Genomic DNA, 22,188 nt, shown 5'->3' with positions numbered 1-22,188 from the left:
TCTAGAGGTCTTGGAGCCAAAGTGAGGACTGCTGTCATCAGGATACACGACAGTGATCCATGTAGCTGGAAGGAGAAGCAGACTCCCCACTGAGCAGGAAGTCTGATACAGGACTGTATCCCAGGATCCTGAGATCATGACTAAGCCAAAGGCAGATGATTAACAGACTGAGCCACTAGGTGTCCTGGAATATGTGGTATACGAAATTTCATTGAGAATGATGATCCCAAGTTCGTTCTACTTAAAAAATTCATTTTTTAACTGAACATAATTTTTAAAACAAGAAATTTGATGCCTTAAAAAAAGCTCATTTTTGAATGAACTGAGGTCCCATCTATTAACCTTACCCAAATGAGGCAATGGAGTTTTCATTGGCTATCATCACTTTCAATCCTGGTTTCCAAGAGAAAGTTATAAAGGGTCCACAATTCTTCATCCTTTAAAACAAGAGCCCCATTGAAATTTGGACTCACCCTCCCAAAGCAGGGAGGAAAGTACAAACCAGAGGGTAGAAACCTTTAGAATATTCACATATATTGTGATTAAGTAGGAGAGAGAGGATGTGCAGAAACTCCATTTTGACTGGTCTCTAAATATTTTGTTATTATAAAAACTTTGCTTCGCTGAGTATTTTAAAACAGTGGTTCCTAAGTATGGCTTCAGCCAATAGCATTAGCATAACTAAATCAGAAACGCTACTGATGGAGCCTATCAATATGCTTTCACAAGTTCTCCACATGGTCTTGGTGCCCACTATAATTTATGAACCACCATTGTAAAAGAACAACATGAATGTCTATGCCAGAGAGATTTTGACATATACTGAATACATACTTGGTAAGATTTTGCCATAGCTGGTCTACAATGCAGACATTGAGAAATACTGTTCTAGTGTCGACTGACGTTTTTCTTAACCTAATTACGGTATTTCCTTGAACACTACGTAAGACAATTTTGTTAGCAATCTTCTGAACAGTAGAAAGTATTGTAAAGTGATGAGAAAAGTGTATGTATACTACATTATTTACATTTAAAGAGATATTAAATATGAGTTGTTCTTTTTGAAACTTTTATTCAAGGTAGTTAACATACACTATTATAGTATTTTCAGGTGTACAATATCATGCTATATATTTCTCAGTTCTCATCAAGATAAGTACACTCTTAATCTCCTTTTTCTATTTCACCCATCCCCCCACCCCCGCTCACCTCCCATCCACCAGGATGTTCTCTATATTTAAGTTTCCTTTTATGCTTGTTTGTCTTTTTAGTTATTTTTTGTTTGTTTTGTTTCTTAAATTCTACATATGAGTGAAATCATATGGTATTTGTTTCCCACTGATTTATTTCACTTAACATTGTGCCCTCTAGGTCCTTCCATGTTGCTGCACATCACAAGATGTCATTCTCTTTTATGGCAAAATAATATTCCGTGTGTGTGTGTGTGTGTGTGTGTGTGTGTGTACTTCTTCATTATCCATTCATCAACCAATGGACATGAGTTGTTCCCATATCTTGGCTATTTTAAATAATGTTGCAATAAAATCGAGTTGCATATATCTCTTTGAATTAGGTTTTCACTTTCTTTGGATGAATACTCAGTAAGGGAATTAATGTATCATATAGTAGTTCTACTTTTCAATTTTTTTAGGAACCTCCATACTCTTTTTTATAGTGGCTGCGCCAATTTGTGTTCTCACCAAGTGCACAAGTTTTCCTTTCTATATACATGTTCACCAACGTTAATTATATCTTGTGGTTCTGATTATAAGTATTGTGACAGATGTAAGGTGATATCTCAGTGTTTTCATTTGCATTTCCCTGATGATTAGTGATGTTGAACATCCATCCATTTATGTGTCCATTGGCCATCTATGTCTTCTTTGGTGAAAATTCTATTTCAGTCCTCTGTCCATTTTTAATCAGAGTATTTGGGTTTCCTTGGTGTTCAGTTGTGTAAATTCTTTATACATTTTGACTCCTGACTGTTTTATCAGACATATCATTTGGAAATATCTCCTCCCTTTCAGTAGGGTGCCTTTTTTTGTTGTTGATGGTAGTTTCCTTTGCTGTGCAGAAGATTTTTGCAGGAATTATGAGTTTTTTAAAATCTCCAAGTTAAGAAAACGAACCTTCATAATAAAGAATATTCAAAGTATGTAATCTGTGTTTCCAAGGGATGACTTAATCCCACATCAGCAGCAGTTGTTCTAGACAAATACACAAACTTAACATTGTGATATCATCCTTTACATCTAAGTATCTACTAAATAATACATATGTAATGTCATATTTTCTTTTTAAAGAACTTGTAGAATATCTTGTCTATAATATGGGCTTTGCACAGATATATATTTTTTACCTCCTTCCCAACATGCTACTTGTATCACAAAAATAGTGTACAAAATGAATAGCACTGTTACAGAAATGAGAATGGGATTACATCAGTGGACAAAGGATTTTGATGGATTTCAGGAAGGAATAAAATAGTTGGCATTTTGCTAAAGTTCCAACCAGAAGAAATGAATCTACAAACCTGAAATATACAAGAGGAGGCTACAGAGGAATTCTGAGCTTCTGAGAGACCCCCAGCTCTCTGTCCCATACTCATCCAGCCTACAATCAGACCTGAGAGGTAACACACCATTCTCAGACTCACAGGTGGATGTCAGACTTCTCATTCAAAGAAAAAGCCAATTAGGAAAACAGACCTTTCTGAGAGTGAAGAAATACACAGTAGTAGTTTCTATTACTATTTTTGTTTTGGGATCATAAAAAGGAACACATGAGAAAAGTCTAGATAATTAACAGAAAAAATCAGAATGATAGGAATATCATAAAGCAAAGAATCAATAAGCTGCACACATAAGCAAGATATAAATTCTCAAGTTTAAAGAATAAAAACAGCTGCACATTAATCCATTCAGTTCCTTTGCTAGGTCTTGGGAGTATCTCTCAAGAAAACAAAAAGAGAGCAGATGATCTGGTCTAGTCTTGTGATCTGTACCTCCAGAAGTACATGATAATGATATTTTTCTTTATTTTTTCTTTATTTATTTTAAAGATTTCATTTATTTATTTGAGATAAAGCATGAAGGAGCAGGGGGAGGCGGAGGAGATGTAGAGGGAGAAGCAGGCGCCCCATTAAGCAGGAAGCCTGATCTCTGGACTCTGGGATAATGACCTGAGCTGAAGGAAGATGCTTAAGGAACTGAGCAATTTAGGCACCCTTTCTTTTTTTAATATTGATATTTTTATTAAATAGTTATATGTGTTATATCTTTAAACAAGCATCTAATGAAAGGGCTTCTCCTTGATATTGTCTCATACCCCATCCAAGGAACTAATTCTAGTGATAAGAGGAAGAATTCACTTTATGTCTATGATGCTCAAGATTGTCATGAAAGAAACAGGAAAAAAGCTGGCCTACAGCAGCTATCCCCGGTAATTTCCCTGGGCTCATTAACTTACTGAAAAAGAGTGACACATTCTATTGTCACTATTCTATTTTATGTGTTCATGCTGTTGTATTTTTAAAATTTCACAGGTAGTTCACAAATACTTACTTCAGACCTCATGTAAGTCACTGTCCTATGTGCTGCACAAGTACAGGAGTACTAGGACTTCTAAGTTATATTCTAAAAGAGTGTGTAAACCAAAACTAAGTACTATACAAGCCCAGGTATGATCTAAGAAGAATAAATAAACTAATATGCTTCAAATGAGTGTGAATTTTTATCTTCTTTGTGGTAATCTGGAAATGCATCAAGGAAGCTATAACACTTACGTTGCTAGACCTTAAAGAAAAAAACATCATATCCATTACAAATAAACATGAGTAGTTTGGGGGTGACGTGGAGGATTTTATTCTCTATGGAGAGACCTAAATGGGCAAAAGTTTGAACCTGAGAGAATGAGGTGTTTCCAGAAGGCTTTCAATAACTCTATATGGGTATAAAACATGGTCTTAGGAGAAGTGGAGGAAAAGCACTGCAGTGTTAAACCAAGGTTTACTTAAAAACAAAACCTTAAATAATGCCAGGGTGAACAAGTGCAGGGTGAAGAAGATATTGATAGATATGTGGATATATAAGTGTAGATCTAACTAGATCTATATCATATATTCTGGACTTACACATGAGCAGACAAATATATGCATATGTATACATATATATGCATATGTATACACACATATATGTCCACACACATGTTTTTTGTATGTCCACCATATATATAGACACATATATATTATATACACACACACATATATATTTATATACATATATTTTTGTGGATAGATACATATATATCTACAAAAATATATCATATATGATACTACATAACCTAGTGGCAGACAATCTATTAAATGTTATTGAAAATATATCATTAACATTAGTTATGTTTACAAAGTTTTGGAAGTAAGAGAGTATCAGTAGGATACTGACACTGATACTGATTCTGATACTGATACTGAAGAGGATAAGTAATTCGAGTTTTGCAAATCACAAAAGTGGGTAGTCATGGGGATTATAGGTTTAGTGGTATCAGTAGAACTGTGTATGGAATCAGGGGTGAGAAAGGAAGGGTAAAGGTGGACTGAGATGGATTACACATTATACTTTGCAAATGGAGTATGATAAAAAATAACATTTATGGACTTTGAGGCACAAAACATCATAATTCATATAAATATTCATATCTCTCTTAAGTACCCACTAGGTACCCACTATGACGTTAAGTCACCTTAAGATTATTTGGACTTTGGTCACATGCATTTAAAGCCCCTCATTGTCAATAACACATTCCAAAAACTACATATTATTGATTTTAAAATCTTTCTAGCTTAGTTTTTTTTTTAATTCTAGGGATATTAAGACCACTTTCTTCCAAGTTGGCCACTTTTGTCTGTGTCCATGCCAGCTTAAGCCCTTGGTGGATGTGTTGGCTTTCTTTATTAGTGAAGTTTTACAGATTGTTCAACAACATACAAACACAGCTAGAAAGGGCCTATAGTAGGCATCATAGACAGTGAGAGGCAACTTGCCTCTGCCTTCCTCTAAGAAGCACACTAGGCTAAAAGCATCTCTTATAGCATGACCCTTTCTTCATTGTCTTAAAACCCTGTCATTTTCTTCCCTCATTGCTCTCTTTTCTTTTTATTTCTCTCCGTGATATCAGACTTGAAGCCACACGAGAGGTAAAATTCACCATGCCCTAAATAAAGCAGAAAGAAAACCTTGATGGCTAGCAGAACTCTTGGGGTTTACCTCTGTTCACTCAAACACAAGTCTGCCTCTACAATCCAGTTAAATGGAACATGGGTCTTGGCTAGATAGCTGCATAAGTATCAAGACATCACAATCAAGTTCTGTTCAGAGGCACTATAGTATTTTAGTATTTAATGCATTTATAAATCACACCAAGGAACAGACAAGCCTGTGAAATGTTTTCATTTTTGTTTTCTGTTTTACTTAAGTATGATATGAACACTTGATTAAAATTCCTTGTGTGTGGGTCCTTGGGTATCTCAGTCATTAAGCTTCTGCCTTCAACTCAGGTCGTGGTCTGTGGGTCATGGGATTGATCCCCACATTAGGCGGGGGGGGGGGGGAGGGTCCCTGCTCAGTCCCTTCTCCCTCTCCCACCTTGCCTGCTTGGGTTCCCTCTCTCACTGTCTCTTTCTCTCTCTCTGTCAAATAAATATATAAAATCTTTAAAATTTTTTTAAATAATAAAATTTCTTGTGTGCTTTGAAAAAAACACACAAATATTTTATGAGATAATTGGGTTCTCCCTCCTAGTCATTGAAGACTAAGGTAATTATAACTGCAAAAAAAAATGACTACTACTCAAAACATAGCAACATTGTCCACAGAATTTTGTCATTTTAATGAAAGGAGAATAGATACTAGTATGAGATCTAAACATTTCTCTTTAATATTTTTCTCAGTGAATCTATGACTTTCTTATTTCTCAGGCTGTATATAATTGGATTTAAGAAAGGAATTATGACAGTGTAGAATACAGAACCCATCATATCTTGATCATCTGCCTCTGCAGACCCGGGGCGCACATACATGAAGAGAAGGGGGCCATAGTACAGAGAGACAGATAAGAGGTGGGCTCCACAGGTGGAGAAGGCTTTTCTTATACCTTGTAGAGAATTCTTTTTCAAGATCGTAAAGAGAACAAGTGTGTAAGACACAAGGACTGTTAAAATGGTAAATACTTGTATTGACCCAGAGAAAATAAATAGCATCAGATAATTAATAGAAGGATCAGTACAAGAAATCTTAAGTAAGGGCATAATGTCACAGTAAAAGTGATGTACTATGTTGGAATTGCAGAAGGTTAATCTAAATAAAAAAGAAGCATGAATTATGGCATGAAGAAGGCCACCTAAAAATGACAAAAGTATCAGCTGGATGCACAGCATATTGGACATAATCACTGGATAAAGTAACGGTTTGCATATGGCCACATACCGATCATATGCCATCGTTGCCAGAAGAAAACATTCTGTGGTTGCACTGATTGCAAAGGAAAAGAATTGTATCATGCATTCAGAGAGAGAGATCCTCTTGCTCTCAGAAAAGAAGTTGACTAGCATCTTGGGGGATACTGTGGATGATAACCAAGCATCCACAAATGCCAGATTCCCAAGAAATAAGTACATGGGGATGTGAAGGTGAGGGTCATTGCAGATGAGAGCAATCAGACCAAGGTTCCCCACAATGGTGATGAGATATATAACCAAGAACACCAGGAACAAGGGAATCTGCCACTCTGGTTGATATGTGAGTCCTATGAGAACAAACTCTTCCAGCTCTGTTGCATTTTTAGTTTCCATATTCTTACCAGATGGTCTCTGAAATTAAATGTGGTAAACGTAAAAAGAATATTCATTAATGATTTATAAAAGACTGTTCGGTGAAGGTAATTGAAATAAAACCATACACTAGCCTGAAGGCACTTCAATTTTATTTCCTTTAATATGGCAACTATTTGGGGGAACTGTTATGTTGCAAAAATATAACTACTTAAGTTCCAACTATGTGCAAAATAAACATATTTAGAAGTTAAGAAAAACATTCTGAACATGAGCATATCCGTGAAGTAACTATTGAATGAGGTAGCCAGGTTCTGTGTATAGGACGTTAATGCAGCATGAAAAGTAAAAACGTTAGAAAGGCCTGGATCATCAAGTGATCAGTTCCCTGTGAAACATCTTCAGTTGTGTCCTTCAAACAATAGGCTGGGACCGAAAACTTTTATGAAAGGGAGTGTCATCCTCAGATGTTTATTAAATTAAATATTTGGTTGTAGAAAATAGGCTGAAGGGAGGGGAAACTAGAGTGAAAAAACACTAAACAGGAAGCCATTATTATTGTCCAGCAATTCCCAAACCAAATTATACAAGGAAATTGGCTAGGACAGTTTTTGTACAAAATATAGGTTTTGGGATATTACTATACAAATTGATTCAGATCTCATGAATAGGTTGGAATAATATGCACTTTATAAATGCTCCTTGGTTGATTGAACAGGATGTGAAGTTCTTGGTCTGTGTGCAATAAGATACTGGGAGTAAAGAGAGGACAAAGAGGCAGCTCAAAGTAAATCAGAATGTGCAGTCACTAGGACTCAGTGACATATTAGATGTGAAGGGAGTTGGTCGGTGTAGGAAAAAGAAGACACTCGGTGCTTGGGTAGATGGTCATCAAACACTGAGATTGAGGACTCGGGTGTGCTGGCCAGTTTTTTCAAGGAGCATTCTGGAAACATCCAGGTGAAATGCACTCAGCAGAATAGTTCTATAGGAGCTTAATAGAAATGATGACTTGGGAGTCATTGGGGTGACTAAAGGCACAGTTTTGTATGACCCATCCATTGAAGTGTATAACGTAAAAAAGAAGGAGGAAAAAGAAACTTGTGCAAGTTAAAGGGATTACAAAATGGATATACATCATGTATGCATTGGCTAACATTTGATCCTCTATTCTACCATATGGCTCTTGGTGGCAAACAGAAGCTGTCATTAAGTCCAGAAGCCAAAAGTTCTATAAACTGACTTTTCCATCATAGAGGACTTGCTGTAGGTTTGCCAGTAAAAGTCACCTATGCTGGATTTGGTAAATGGAGAGAAGGGGACAAACGGCCAGGGGGGAAAAGGAGAATTTGGGTTGCAAAGTCAACTAAGCAAACAATATCATGACCCTAGAAAATGGTAGAGGCATATCAAAGGAAGCTGTTGCGTCTGCATCTAGTAGCAAGGACAGCAGCTCTTAGTGAGCTAGATAGACTAGGACAGATTTTGGCTGTTTGACAGGCTTTCTTGCATTGTGTTCCTGCCCATTTGTCCAGCGGGTTTCTCCAGTCCCCTAACGTTTTGACGTTAAAGCCAGTTTCCTTTCAATTAACCCATTTCCTTTGGCAACCAAGAGCTCTGGCTTACACAAAGTGAGAAACGGAAAAAAACGCAAAAGAACACTGAGCAGAGTGGCCAGAGATGCATGAAGGAATTGGAAAGCTGAGTGTTGTGGAATTAAAGGGAGAAAAAAACCTCAACAAGGACAAAGTGAAGTACAGTGCCAAAAGTGAAGTAAGTGCTCTAGTGGAATAGGAGAGATCAATCATCATTAAGTGTGGGAATTAATAGATTCCTGGTGGCTTTTGTGAGAGCAATGTCTATTCTCTGATAGAGTTGAGGTCCGAGAGCAATGAGAGGAGAATAGGAAACATGGGGCACAACAGTGAGGAGAATGAAATAGGGTGTGCTGAGGAATGTGGGGTGGAGTTGGCAATCAGCTGCTGTCCACTGAGTGTCCATGGTGTTTTCGTAGGTGGATAGGGATAGGAAAGGCCAAGGCATGAAGAGAGAGAAAGAGGAAGTATCAGAGAAAGGGTGAGGATGAAACTGGGGGAAAAGCTCAGACACTGGAGGTAAATATTTGTCTTAACTGTGGTTTTCATTAAAACTTGTCAGTACTGGGTATGATTTCTTTTTCTTTCATTCCAAATTCCAACTTTATTTCTCTATGGAAATGTGTATGAAATAGAGATTTTCATTTTACTATTAGGCTAGAAACTTTGTATTGGTCACATATATACCAACATTGCTGAAAGCACGTTCCACATTTAAAAGTCACTTTATTTTGCTGTTACAGTAATTAGAACTGAGTTTCTCTAACTACTCTCATTTGATTTGAGAGGCCTTTCCTCTCCACTAGGTTTTAGCAGAATAAAACTGAGCTAAAGCCTGGAACCTACTCCTAGCAATATAAATGACCTATGCCAATAATTGCAATTGGTAAATGTATACTTATTTGGCATTGGTTTCCTTCCATGCAATCCCGAACTACAAGATAATTTAAAATTCCCAAGTGCAATCTGTGGGCCTTTATTAAGTCGGAAAGTAGAAAGGACACTGGAGGGACATTTTCTGCATTTTCATATATGTATATGAAATTATTGTCAAAAGTGGGTGAAAGGATAAAAGGATACCCAGGTGAATAGCTAAGTGATTTAACTTAAAAGGTCAGTCAGAGAATGTGGTTAATTAAATGGAATAAACATTTTGAACAGAATCGTCAGAGAGATTTCTTACATAGGAAACATTATGACCTAAATCCTTAAACCCATTTTTAAGCTGTCTGAACTTCTAGGAACCAAACTCATCCTAGGGAGTCATTGTCATTTTGCTAGCCAGATAATTAACTATGATTAAAGAGTGCAATTTAGTCTTAGAGCTATTTTGCTTACCCAGATTTACTCACAATAGTAAAATACTATTAGGTTATTCACTATTTGTTTTCTTTTCTTTTTTGTTTCAACTTTTTATACAAATTCTAGGTAGTTAACATATACTATAATACTGATTGTTTTCCATTTTCAACCTGCTATTTGGTCATCTTATAAACCAAATCAAAATTTTTTCTAAATATAACAGTACTTTTAACTTTCTGTAAAGAACAGTAAGTATTACATAAATCAGTCTCTTACCAATATTTGTTAAGACATTGTGGAGATCTTTTCAGGGTTAGGCTGTCTCAAGCAGAAAAGAAAAATAAGAGTTGCACCGGAATGACAGTAGCACTGCCGCAATTCTTTGCACGCCGATTCATTCTGGGGACCTCATTTACTAAAAAATCAGCAAAATGCCGTTTATTATAAATCTGCTTTGAACTCAAGAGTCAACTAATTCTACAACTGTGTTCTTTTTCCAGAAGAGGAAGGCATGAAGAAGAATTCCCCTAATTGCACCCAAGGGTTCCCTTTAGGACAAAACTAAGCTGTTCTTCTGGGCATTGCAGATTAGAATCTGTATGAGAAGTCCAGGTGTCCCAATAGGCTTTACAGACTGAGAACATCACGTCACACATACAGTTCTAGTTGCAACAGTTGAAATTGCACACTGTGCTGCTGCTTTCCACCACCAAGGACACTTCTGGCATGTTTAGGCAAATCAGTTTATCTATAAATTGGTGTTGCTCTGAGGGCTTTGATTAATATGTTCTTGTCTGAGCTAATCATACATGATTTTATCGAGGCCAGAGAACGAGGTTCCCTTCAGGAGCCAACCCCAAGGAAATAGTTGTCCTCATGCAAACTGCAGCTCACATTCCAGATCTAGACCTCACTCCACACGTTAAACTGAAATCTGATGAGAAATCTCAGTAGGCAAAAGTCAGGGGAAATGCAAAGGGAAACAAAGATAAAGCACCACAGTGAGAAGTGCCATAGCTCAGTGCTTCTCAAATTTTAATGCCTGGGAATCTCCTAGAGAGAGAGCTTGTTAAAATGCAGATTCTGTGTGAGTAGGTATGGGTGAGGCCTGAGGGTCTTCAGTTCTAACCTGGTGACTGCTGCCTCTGGACTTGTATCACCCACAAGGCCTTTGTCCTTGGAGGGCTAGATTTTCAGAGAGCCCAGATCATGGGAGTAGCACAATCTAACAGATTACAAAGGGAGAAGCTAGGAGGAACCAGATGGTGTGAGGGAGGCCAGCATGGGTGGGATCACACAAGCCCTTGGAGGCTCATTCAGAGACTTTGTATTTTACCCCAACTTAAAGGAAATGAGGGATTTGAACATGGTGGTATATGCGTTCGGGTTTGCCTTTTGTGCATTACAAAGTAAGTTGTCAATGAACTTTCTTTCAGAAAAGTACAAAATTTACTTCCTTGTGACATTGTGGTTTACTACTTGAAGAGTAGAAAAAATGTTCAGCCTTCACAAGGGACTTGATTGGCAGCTAGGGGAAAGCAAACAGCATCTGTTTTGGCAGACTCATTGATCAATACTCTTGCCTCCTTATAATTTTGCTTGTGCAAGCCAAAATGGAGGGGGGAAAACAGCACCGATAAAATAATGTCATTCTGAAAACCTAGTAGACGGGTGGAGTAAGCAGGATGGTGTGCAGAGGTGGCTTCAACATAACGCAAATGGCTTAAATCTACTGACCCCTTCATTTTTGTATAAATACCTCTTAACTCATTTTGTTGCCTCCCTTGAGCACAGAAGGTCTGTGATGTTGCTTCCAATAAGAGTAGTCTTCTCAACCTTGGTCGTTTATACAAGTGGGCTGTGGTTTTCACATGTATTTTGCCGATAACACACTGTATAAAGCGTCTTCTTGTGTCCTGTTTTGACATCTTTATATCTTGTTTGGTGAACTACCAGTTGAAATCCTGGTCAAGTTTTTAATTGAGTTAATTCTTTTGAGTAAATTATTTTTTAATTAGTGTGTTTTGTGAATTCTTCCGATGTACAAGTTCAAGCCATTATCAGATATATGCTGTGCAAATATTTCTCAGCATTCTTGTTGTCTTTCTTCCCCACAGAGATATCAAACTGGCCCAGTACACACATGGCATTACGATGTTTGACACCAGTGAGCAAGAAGTAGCAACTGTTCAATGCTTCCTCGTAAGAAATGTGCATGACAGAGGGGGAGAAATAAATCCAATAAAATCCAGAGTACCTGGCTGGCTCACTGCATAGAGCATGAAATTCTTGATTTGAGGGTTGTGAGTTCCAACCCCCCATTGGGTGTGGTGTCTACTTAAAAAAAATATTTAGGGGCACCTGGGTGGCTCAGTGGGTTAAAGCCTCTGCCTTCGGCTCAGGTCATGATCCCAGGGTCCTGGGATCGAGCCCCGCATCAGGCTCTCTGCTCCTCGGGGAGCCTGCTTCCTCCTCTCTCTGCCTGCCTCTCCGCCTACTTGTGATCTTTGTCTGTCAAATAAATAAATAAGATCTTTAAAAAAATATTTAGAGACCTTATACTTGAGTAAAATTCCTAGGAGTCAGTGATATAGGGCACATGGACATTTCCCTTCTGAGGTGAAGGGTAAGTTACTGCATCTGGCCCCTCCCGCATCCGGAAAAGAGTCACAACACCTAGTGGGTTCCTGTGGATTCTGGACACTGTATCATTTGGGTGTATTATTCCAGCCCATTTATGAAGTGACCAGATAAACTGCTAGTTTTGAGTTGGGCTCAGAACAGGAAAAGGCTCTGTAACAAGTATAGGTTGCTGTCCAAGGTGCTCCACCAATTGGGCCATGTGATACCTTTTGTTTCCTTTACCTTTGGAGACATATCTGGAAAGAAGTTGCTGTGGCTGCTGTTGAAGAGGTTACTGCCTATGTTCTCCTCTGGAATTCTGATGGATTCCTGCCTCACGTTGAGGTCTTTTATCTATTTCGAGTTTATCTTTGTGTATGGTGTGAGAGAATGGTCGAGTTTCATTCATTTATTCTACCAAAAGCATCATCTTGGACTTTTCAGAATTCCTTATCCACTGCCCCAAATCATAGGATTACATGCAATATATCTTCTGAACAAGGAATTTACTTCACATCCAAAGAGTGCAGCAAAGGACCCATGACCATAAAATTCACTGGTCTTCTCCTATTGCCCTCCATTCTGAAGCAATTATTGGATAGAATGTGGAATAGCTTTTTTGGAGACTCATTCATAGCATAACTACATGTGATACCTTACAGCATTAGAGTATTTCCAGAAGGCTGTATGTTTTCTGAGTCAGCAACCAGTGTATTGTACTGGTTCAGTGGGACCACTCACTGTTACCCCTAGGAATGCACTAGCATTTTTTTATTATTTTTTTGGCCACCAGCATAATTTTTGCTTCAGGTACCCTTGATCTTATCCTCTGGTGGTCTAGAGGTCTTGGAGCCAAAGTGAGGACTGCTGTCATCAGGATACACGACAGTGATCCATGTAGCTGGAAGGAGAAGCAGACTCCCCACTGAGCAGGAAGTCTGATACAGGACTGTATCCCAGGATCCTGAGATCATGACTAAGCCAAAGGCAGATGATTAACAGACTGAGCCACTAGGTGTCCTGGAATATGTGGTATACGAAATTTCATTGAGAATGATGATCCCAAGTTCGTTCTACTTAAAAAATTCATTTTTTAACTGAACATAATTTTTAAAACAAGAAATTTGATGCCTTAAAAAAAGCTCATTTTTGAATGAACTGAGGTCCCATCTATTAACCTTACCCAAATGAGGCAATGGAGTTTTCATTGGCTATCATCACTTTCAATCCTGGTTTCCAAGAGAAAGTTATAAAGGGTCCACAATTCTTCATCCTTTAAAACAAGAGCCCCATTGAAATTTGGACTCACCCTCCCAAAGCAGGGAGGAAAGTACAAACCAGAGGGTAGAAACCTTTAGAATATTCACATATATTGTGATTAAGTAGGAGAGAGAGGATGTGCAGAAACTCCATTTTGACTGGTCTCTAAATATTTTGTTATTATAAAAACTTTGCTTCGCTGAGTATTTTAAAACAGTGGTTCCTAAGTATGGCTTCAGCCAATAGCATTAGCATAACTAAATCAGAAACGCTACTGATGGAGCCTATCAATATGCTTTCACAAGTTCTCCACATGGTCTTGGTGCCCACTATAATTTATGAACCACCATTGTAAAAGAACAACATGAATGTCTATGCCAGAGAGATTTTGACATATACTGAATACATACTTGGTAAGATTTTGCCATAGCTGGTCTACAATGCAGACATTGAGAAATACTGTTCTAGTGTCGACTGACGTTTTTCTTAACCTAATTACGGTATTTCCTTGAACACTACGTAAGACAATTTTGTTAGCAATCTTCTGAACAGTAGAAAGTATTGTAAAGTGATGAGAAAAGTGTATGTATACTACATTATTTACATTTAAAGAGATATTAAATATGAGTTGTTCTTTTTGAAACTTTTATTCAAGGTAGTTAACATACACTATTATAGTATTTTCAGGTGTACAATATCATGCTATATATTTCTCAGTTCTCATCAAGATAAGTACACTCTTAATCTCCTTTTTCTATTTCACCCATCCCCCCACCCCCGCTCACCTCCCATCCACCAGGATGTTCTCTATATTTAAGTTTCCTTTTATGCTTGTTTGTCTTTTTAGTTATTTTTTGTTTGTTTTGTTTCTTAAATTCTACATATGAGTGAAATCATATGGTATTTGTTTCCCACTGATTTATTTCACTTAACATTGTGCCCTCTAGGTCCTTCCATGTTGCTGCACATCACAAGATGTCATTCTCTTTTATGGCAAAATAATATTCCGTGTGTGTGTGTGTGTGTGTGTGTGTGTGTGTACTTCTTCATTATCCATTCATCAACCAATGGACATGAGTTGTTCCCATATCTTGGCTATTTTAAATAATGTTGCAATAAAATCGAGTTGCATATATCTCTTTGAATTAGGTTTTCACTTTCTTTGGATGAATACTCAGTAAGGGAATTAATGTATCATATAGTAGTTCTACTTTTCAATTTTTTTAGGAACCTCCATACTCTTTTTTATAGTGGCTGCGCCAATTTGTGTTCTCACCAAGTGCACAAGTTTTCCTTTCTATATACATGTTCACCAACGTTAATTATATCTTGTGGTTCTGATTATAAGTATTGTGACAGATGTAAGGTGATATCTCAGTGTTTTCATTTGCATTTCCCTGATGATTAGTGATGTTGAACATCCATCCATTTATGTGTCCATTGGCCATCTATGTCTTCTTTGGTGAAAATTCTATTTCAGTCCTCTGTCCATTTTTAATCAGAGTATTTGGGTTTCCTTGGTGTTCAGTTGTGTAAATTCTTTATACATTTTGACTCCTGACTGTTTTATCAGACATATCATTTGGAAATATCTCCTCCCTTTCAGTAGGGTGCCTTTTTTTGTTGTTGATGGTAGTTTCCTTTGCTGTGCAGAAGATTTTTGCAGGAATTATGAGTTTTTTAAAATCTCCAAGTTAAGAAAACGAACCTTCATAATAAAGAATATTCAAAGTATGTAATCTGTGTTTCCAAGGGATGACTTAATCCCACATCAGCAGCAGTTGTTCTAGACAAATACACAAACTTAACATTGTGATATCATCCTTTACATCTAAGTATCTACTAAATAATACATATGTAATGTCATATTTTCTTTTTAAAGAACTTGTAGAATATCTTGTCTATAATATGGGCTTTGCACAGATATATATTTTTTACCTCCTTCCCAACATGCTACTTGTATCACAAAAATAGTGTACAAAATGAATAGCACTGTTACAGAAATGAGAATGGGATTACATCAGTGGACAAAGGATTTTGATGGATTTCAGGAAGGAATAAAATAGTTGGCATTTTGCTAAAGTTCCAACCAGAAGAAATGAATCTACAAACCTGAAATATACAAGAGGAGGCTACAGAGGAATTCTGAGCTTCTGAGAGACCCCCAGCTCTCTGTCCCATACTCATCCAGCCTACAATCAGACCTGAGAGGTAACACACCATTCTCAGACTCACAGGTGGATGTCAGACTTCTCATTCAAAGAAAAAGCCAATTAGGAAAACAGACCTTTCTGAGAGTGAAGAAATACACAGTAGTAGTTTCTATTACTATTTTTGTTTTGGGATCATAAAAAGGAACACATGAGAAAAGTCTAGATAATTAACAGAAAAAATCAGAATGATAGGAATATCATAAAGCAAAGAATCAATAAGCTGCACACATAAGCAAGATATAAATTCTCAAGTTTAAAGAATAAAAACAGCTGCACATTAATCCATTCAGTTCCTTTGCTAGGTCTTGGGAGTATCTCTCAAGAAAACAAAAAGAGAGCAGATGATCTGGTCTAGTCTTGTGATCTGTACCTCCAGAAGTACATGATAATGATATTTTTCTTTATTTTTTCTTTATTTATTTTAAAGATTTCATTTATTTATTTGAGATAAAGCATGAAGGAGCAGGGGGAGGCGGAGGAGATGTAGAGGGAGAAGCAGGCGCCCCATTAAGCAGGAAGCCTGATCTCTGGACTCTGGGATAATGACCTGAGCTGAAGGAAGATGCTTAAGGAACTGAGCAATTTAGGCACCCTTTCTTTTTTTAATATTGATATTTTTATTAAATAGTTATATGTGTTATATCTTTAAACAAGCATCTAATGAAAGGGCTTCTCCTTGATATTGTCTCATACCCCATCCAAGGAACTAATTCTAGTGATAAGAGGAAGAATTCACTTTATGTCTATGATGCTCAAGATTGTCATGAAAGAAACAGGAAAAAAGCTGGCCTACAGCAGCTATCCCCGGTAATTTCCCTGGGCTCATTAACTTACTGAAAAAGAGTGACACATTCTATTGTCACTATTCTATTTTATGTGTTCATGCTGTTGTATTTTTAAAATTTCACAGGTAGTTCACAAATACTTACTTCAGACCTCATGTAAGTCACTGTCCTATGTGCTGCACAAGTACAGGAGTACTAGGACTTCTAAGTTATATTCTAAAAGAGTGTGTAAACCAAAACTAAGTACTATACAAGCCCAGGTATGATCTAAGAAGAATAAATAAACTAATATGCTTCAAATGAGTGTGAATTTTTATCTTCTTTGTGGTAATCTGGAAATGCATCAAGGAAGCTATAACACTTACGTTGCTAGACCTTAAAGAAAAAAACATCATATCCATTACAAATAAACATGAGTAGTTTGGGGGTGACGTGGAGGATTTTATTCTCTATGGAGAGACCTAAATGGGCAAAAGTTTGAACCTGAGAGAATGAGGTGTTTCCAGAAGGCTTTCAATAACTCTATATGGGTATAAAACATGGTCTTAGGAGAAGTGGAGGAAAAGCACTGCAGTGTTAAACCAAGGTTTACCTAAAAACAAAACCTTAAATAATGCCAGGGTGAACAAGTGCAGGGTGAAGAAGATATTGATAGATATGTGGATATATATGTAAGTGTAGATCTAACTAGATCTATATCATATATTCTGGACTTACACATGAGCAGACAAATATATGCATATGTATACATATATATGCATATGTATACACACACACACATATATGTCCACACATATATTTTTTGTATGTTCACCATATATATAGACACATATATATTATATATACACACACATATATTTATATACATATATTTTGTAGATAGATACATATACATCTACAAAAATATATCATATATGATACTACATAACCTAGTGGCAGACAATCTATTAAATGTTATTGAAAATATATCATTAACATTAGTTATGTTTACAAAGTTTGGGAAGTAAGAGAGTATCAGTAGGATACTGATACTGATTCTGATACTGATACTGATACTGAAGAGGATAAGTAATTCGAGTTTTGCAAATCACAAAAGTGGGTAGTCATGGGGATTATAGGCTTAGTGGTATCAGTAGAACTGTGTATGGAATCAGGGGTGAGAAAGGAAGGGTAGAGGTGGACTGAGATGGATTACTCATTATACTTTGCAAATGGAGTATGATAAAAAATAACATTTATGGACTTTGAGGCACAAAACATCATAATTCATATAAATATTCATATCTCTCTTAAGTACCCACTAGGTACCCACTATGACGTTAAGTCACCTTAAGATTATTTGGGCTTTGGTCACATGCATTTAAAGCCCCTCATTGTCAATAACACATTCCAAAAACTACATATTATTGATTTTAAAATCTTTCTAGCTTAATTTTTTTTTAATTCTAGGGATATTAAGACCACTTTCTTCCAAGTTGGCCACTTTTGTCTGTGTCCATGCCAGCTTAAGTCCTTGGTGGATGTGTTAGCTTTCTTTATTAGTGAAGTTTTACAGATTGTCCAACAACATACAAACACAGCTAGAAAGGGCCTATAGTAGGCATCATAGACAGTGAGAGGCAACTTGCCTCTGCCTTCCTCTAAGAAGCACACTAGGCTAAAAGCATCTCTTATAGCATGACCCTTTCTTCATTGTCTTAAAACCTTGTCATTTTCTTCCCTCATTGCTCTCTTTTCTTTTTATTTCTCTCCGTGATATCAGACTTGAAGCCACACGAGAGGTAAAATTCACCATGCCCTTAATAAAGGAGAAAGAAAACCTTGATGGCTAGCAGAACTCTTGGGGTTTACCTCTGTTCACTCAAACACAAGTCTGCCTCTACAATCCAGTTAAATGGAACATGGGTCTTGGCTAGATAGCTGCATAAGTATCAAAGACATCACAATCAAGTTCTGTTCAGAGGCACTATAGTATTTTAGTATTTAATGCATTTATAAATCACACCAAGGAACAGACAAGCCTGTGAAATGTTTTCATTTTTGTTTTCTGTTTTACTTAAGTATGATATGAACACTTGATTAAAATTCCTTGTGTGTGGGTCCTTGGGTATCTCAGTCATTAAGCTTCTGCCTTCAACTCAGGTCGTGATCTGTGGGTCATGGGATTGATCCCCACATTAGGCAGGTGGGGGGGTGGGGTCCCTGCTCAGCGGGAAGCCAACTTCTCCCTCTCCCACCTTGCCTGCTTGGGTTCCCTCTCTCACTGTCTCTTTCTCTCTCTCTGTCAAATAAATATATAAAATCTTTAAAATTTTTTAAATAATAAAATTTCTTGTGTGCTTTGAAAAATATACACAAATATTTTATGAGATAATTGAGTCTCCCTCCTAGTCATTGAAGACTAAGGTAATTATACCTACAAAAAAAATGACTACTACTCAAAACATAGCAACATTGTCCACAGAATTTTATCATTTTAATGAAAGGAGAATAGATACTAGTGTGAGATCTAAACATTTCTCTTTAATATTTTTCTCAGTGAATCTATGACTTTCTTATTTCTCAGGCTGTATATAATTGGATTTAAGAAAGGAATTATGACAGTGTAGAATACAGAACCCATCATATCTTGATCATCTGCCTCTGCAGACCCGGGGCGTACATACATGAAGAGAAGGGGGCCATAGTACAGAGAGACAGATAAGAGGTGGGCTCCACAGGTGGAGAAGGCTTTTCTTATACCTTGTAGAGAATTCTTTTTTAAGATTGTAAAGAGAACAAGTGTGTAAGACACAAGCACTGTTAAAATGGTAAATACTTGTATTGACCCAGAGAAAATAAATACCATCAGATAATTAATAGAAGGATCAGTACAAGAAATCTTAAGTAAGGGTATAATGTCACAGTAAAAATGATGTACTATGTTGGAATTGCAGAAGGTTAATCTAAATAAAAAAGAAGCATGAATTATGGCATGAAGAAGGCCACCTAAAAATGACAAAAGTATCAGCTGGATGCACAGCATATTGGATATAATCACTGGATAAAGTAATGGTTTGCATATGGCCACATACCGATCATACGCCATTGCTGCCAGAAGAAAACATTCTGTGGTTGCACTGATTACAAAGGAAAAAATTTGTATCGTGCATTCAGAGAAAGAGATCATCTTGCTCTCGGAAAAGAAGTTAACCAGCATCTTGGGGGATACTGTGGATGATAACCAAGCATCCACAAATGCCAGATTCCCAAGAAATAAGTACATGGGGATGTGAAGGTGAGGGTCATTGCAGATGAGAGCAATCAGACCAAGGTTCCCCACAATGGTGATGAGATATATAACCAAGAACACCAGGAACAAGGGAATCTGCCACTCTGGTTGATATGTGAGTCCTGTGAGAACAAACTCTTCCAGCTCTGTTGCATTTTTAGTTTCCATATTCTTACCAGATGGTCTCTGAAATTAAATGTGGTAAAAAGAATATTCATTAATGATTTATTAAAGACTGTTCAGTGAGGGTAATTGAAATAAAACCATACAATAGCCTGAAGGCACTTCAATTTTATTTCCTTTAATATGGCAACTATTTGGGGGAACTGTTATATTGCAAAAATATAACTACTTAAGTTCCAACTATGTGCAAAATAAACATATTTAGAAGTTAAGAAAAACATTCTGAACATGAGCATATCCTTGGAGTAACTATTGAATGAGGTAGCCAGGTTCTGTGTATAGGACGTTAATGCAGCATGAAAAGTAAAAACGTTAGAAAGGCCTGGATCATCAAGTGATCAGTTCCCTGTGAAACATCTTCAGTTGTGTCCTTCAAACAATAGGCTGGGACCGAAAACTTTTATGAAAGGGAGTGTCATCCTCAGATGTTTACTAAATTAAATATTTGGTTGTAGAAAATAGGCTGAAGGGAGGGGAAACTAGAGTGAAAAAACACTAAACAGGAAGCCATTATTATTGTCTAGCAATTCCCAAACCAAATTATACAAGGAAATTGGCTAGGACAGTTTTTGTACAAAATATAGGTCTTGGGATATTACTATACAAATTGATTCAGATCTCATGAATAGGTTGGAATAATATGCACTTTATAAATGCTCCCTGGTTGATTGAACAGGATGTGAAGTTCTTGGTCTGTGTGCAATAAGATACTGGGAGTAAAGAAAGGACAAAGAGGCAGCTCAAAGTAAATCAGAATGTGCAGTCACTAGGACTCAGTGACATATTAGATGTGAAGGGAGTTGGTCGGTGTAGGAAAAAGAAGACACTCGGTGCTTGGGTAGATGGTCATCAAACACTGAGATTGAGGACTCGGGTGTGCTGGCCAGTTTTTTCAAGGAGCATTCTGGAAACATCCAGGTGAAATGCACTCAGCAGAATAGTTCTATAGGAGCTTAATGGAAATGATGACTTGGGAGTCATTGGGGTGACTAAAGACACAGTTTTGTATGACCCATCCATTGAAGTGTATAACGTAAAAAAGAAGGAGGGAAAAAGAAACTTGTGCAAGTTAAAGGGATTACAAAATGGATATACATCATGTATGCATTGGCTAACATTTGATCCTCTATTCTACCATATGGCTCTTGGTGGCAAACAGAAGCTGTCATTAAGTCCAGAAGCCAAAAGTTCTATAAACTGACTTTTCCATCATAGAGGACTTGCTGTAGGTTTGCCAGTAAAAGTCACCTATGCTGGATTTGGTAAATGGAGAGAAGGGGACAAACGGCCAGGGGGGAAAAGGAGAATTTGGGTTGCAAAGTCAACCAAGCAAACAATATCATGACCCTAGAAAATGGTAGAGGCATATCAAAGGAAGCTGTTGCGTCTGCATCTAGTAGCAAGGACAGCAGCTCTTAGTGAGCTAGATAGACTAGGACAGATTTTGGCTGTTTGACAGGCTTTCTTGCATTGTGTTCCTGCCCATTTGTCCAGCGGGTTTCTCCAGTCCCCTAACGTTTTGACGTTAAAGCCAGTTTCCTTTCAATTAACCCATTTCCTTTGGCAACCAAGAGCTCTGGCTTACACAAAGTGAGAAACGGAAAAAAACGCAAAAGAACACTGAGCAGAGTGGCCAGAGATGCATGAAGGAATTGGAAAGCTGAGTGTTGTGGAATTAAAGGGAGAAAAAAACCTCAACAAGGACAAAGTGAAGTACAGTGCCAAAAGTGAAGTAAGTGCTCTAGTGGAATAGGAGAGATCAATCATCATTAAGTGTGGGAATTAATAGATTCCTGGTGGCTTTTGTGAGAGCAATGTCTATTCTCTGATAGAGTTGAGGTCCGAGAGCAATGAGAGGAGAATAGGAAACATGGGGCACAACAGTGAGGAGAATGAAATAGGGTGTGCTGAGGAATGTGGGGTGGAGTTGGCAATCAGCTACTGTCCACTGAGTGTCCATGGTGTTTTCGTAGGTGGATAGGGATAGGAAAGGCCAAGGCATGAAGAGAGAGAGAGAGGAAGTATCAGAGAAAGGGTGAGGATGAAACTGGGGGAAAAGCTCAGACACTGGAGGTAAATATTTGTCTTAACTGTGGTTTTCATTAAAACTTGTCAGTACTGGGTATGA

The 22,188-nt window shown here is 37.4% G+C and overlaps 2 protein-coding genes across 2 annotated transcripts; both read right to left on the bottom strand.

Annotated features, from left to right (window-relative positions):
* Positions 1 to 5,920: 5,920 nt before the first annotated feature.
* On the bottom strand, positions 5,921 to 6,859 carry LOC308337920 (olfactory receptor 5H2-like; the record flags this gene model as incomplete). Its single annotated transcript, XM_080796033.1, has 1 exon — positions 5,921 to 6,859. The coding sequence occupies exon 1, from the start codon at positions 6,848 to 6,850 to the stop codon at positions 5,921 to 5,923; it is 930 nt and encodes a 309-aa protein (XP_080652159.1). The 5' UTR covers positions 6,851 to 6,859.
* Positions 6,860 to 19,115: 12,256 nt separating this feature from the next.
* Positions 19,116 to 20,054, bottom strand: LOC308337674 (olfactory receptor 5H2-like; the record flags this gene model as incomplete). Its single annotated transcript, XM_080795806.1, has 1 exon — positions 19,116 to 20,054. Exon 1 carries the CDS (start codon positions 20,043 to 20,045, stop codon positions 19,116 to 19,118), a length of 930 nt encoding a protein of 309 aa, XP_080651932.1. The 5' UTR covers positions 20,046 to 20,054.
* Positions 20,055 to 22,188: the final 2,134 nt, after the last annotated feature.

The sequence above is a fragment of the Martes martes genome (genome assembly GCF_963455335.1).
Source record: "Martes martes genome assembly, chromosome: 1".
Classification (NCBI taxonomy): domain Eukaryota; kingdom Metazoa; phylum Chordata; class Mammalia; order Carnivora; family Mustelidae; genus Martes; species Martes martes.
Note: the sequence above shows the minus strand (reverse complement) of the source record. Positions and strands in the feature narration are given on the sequence as shown.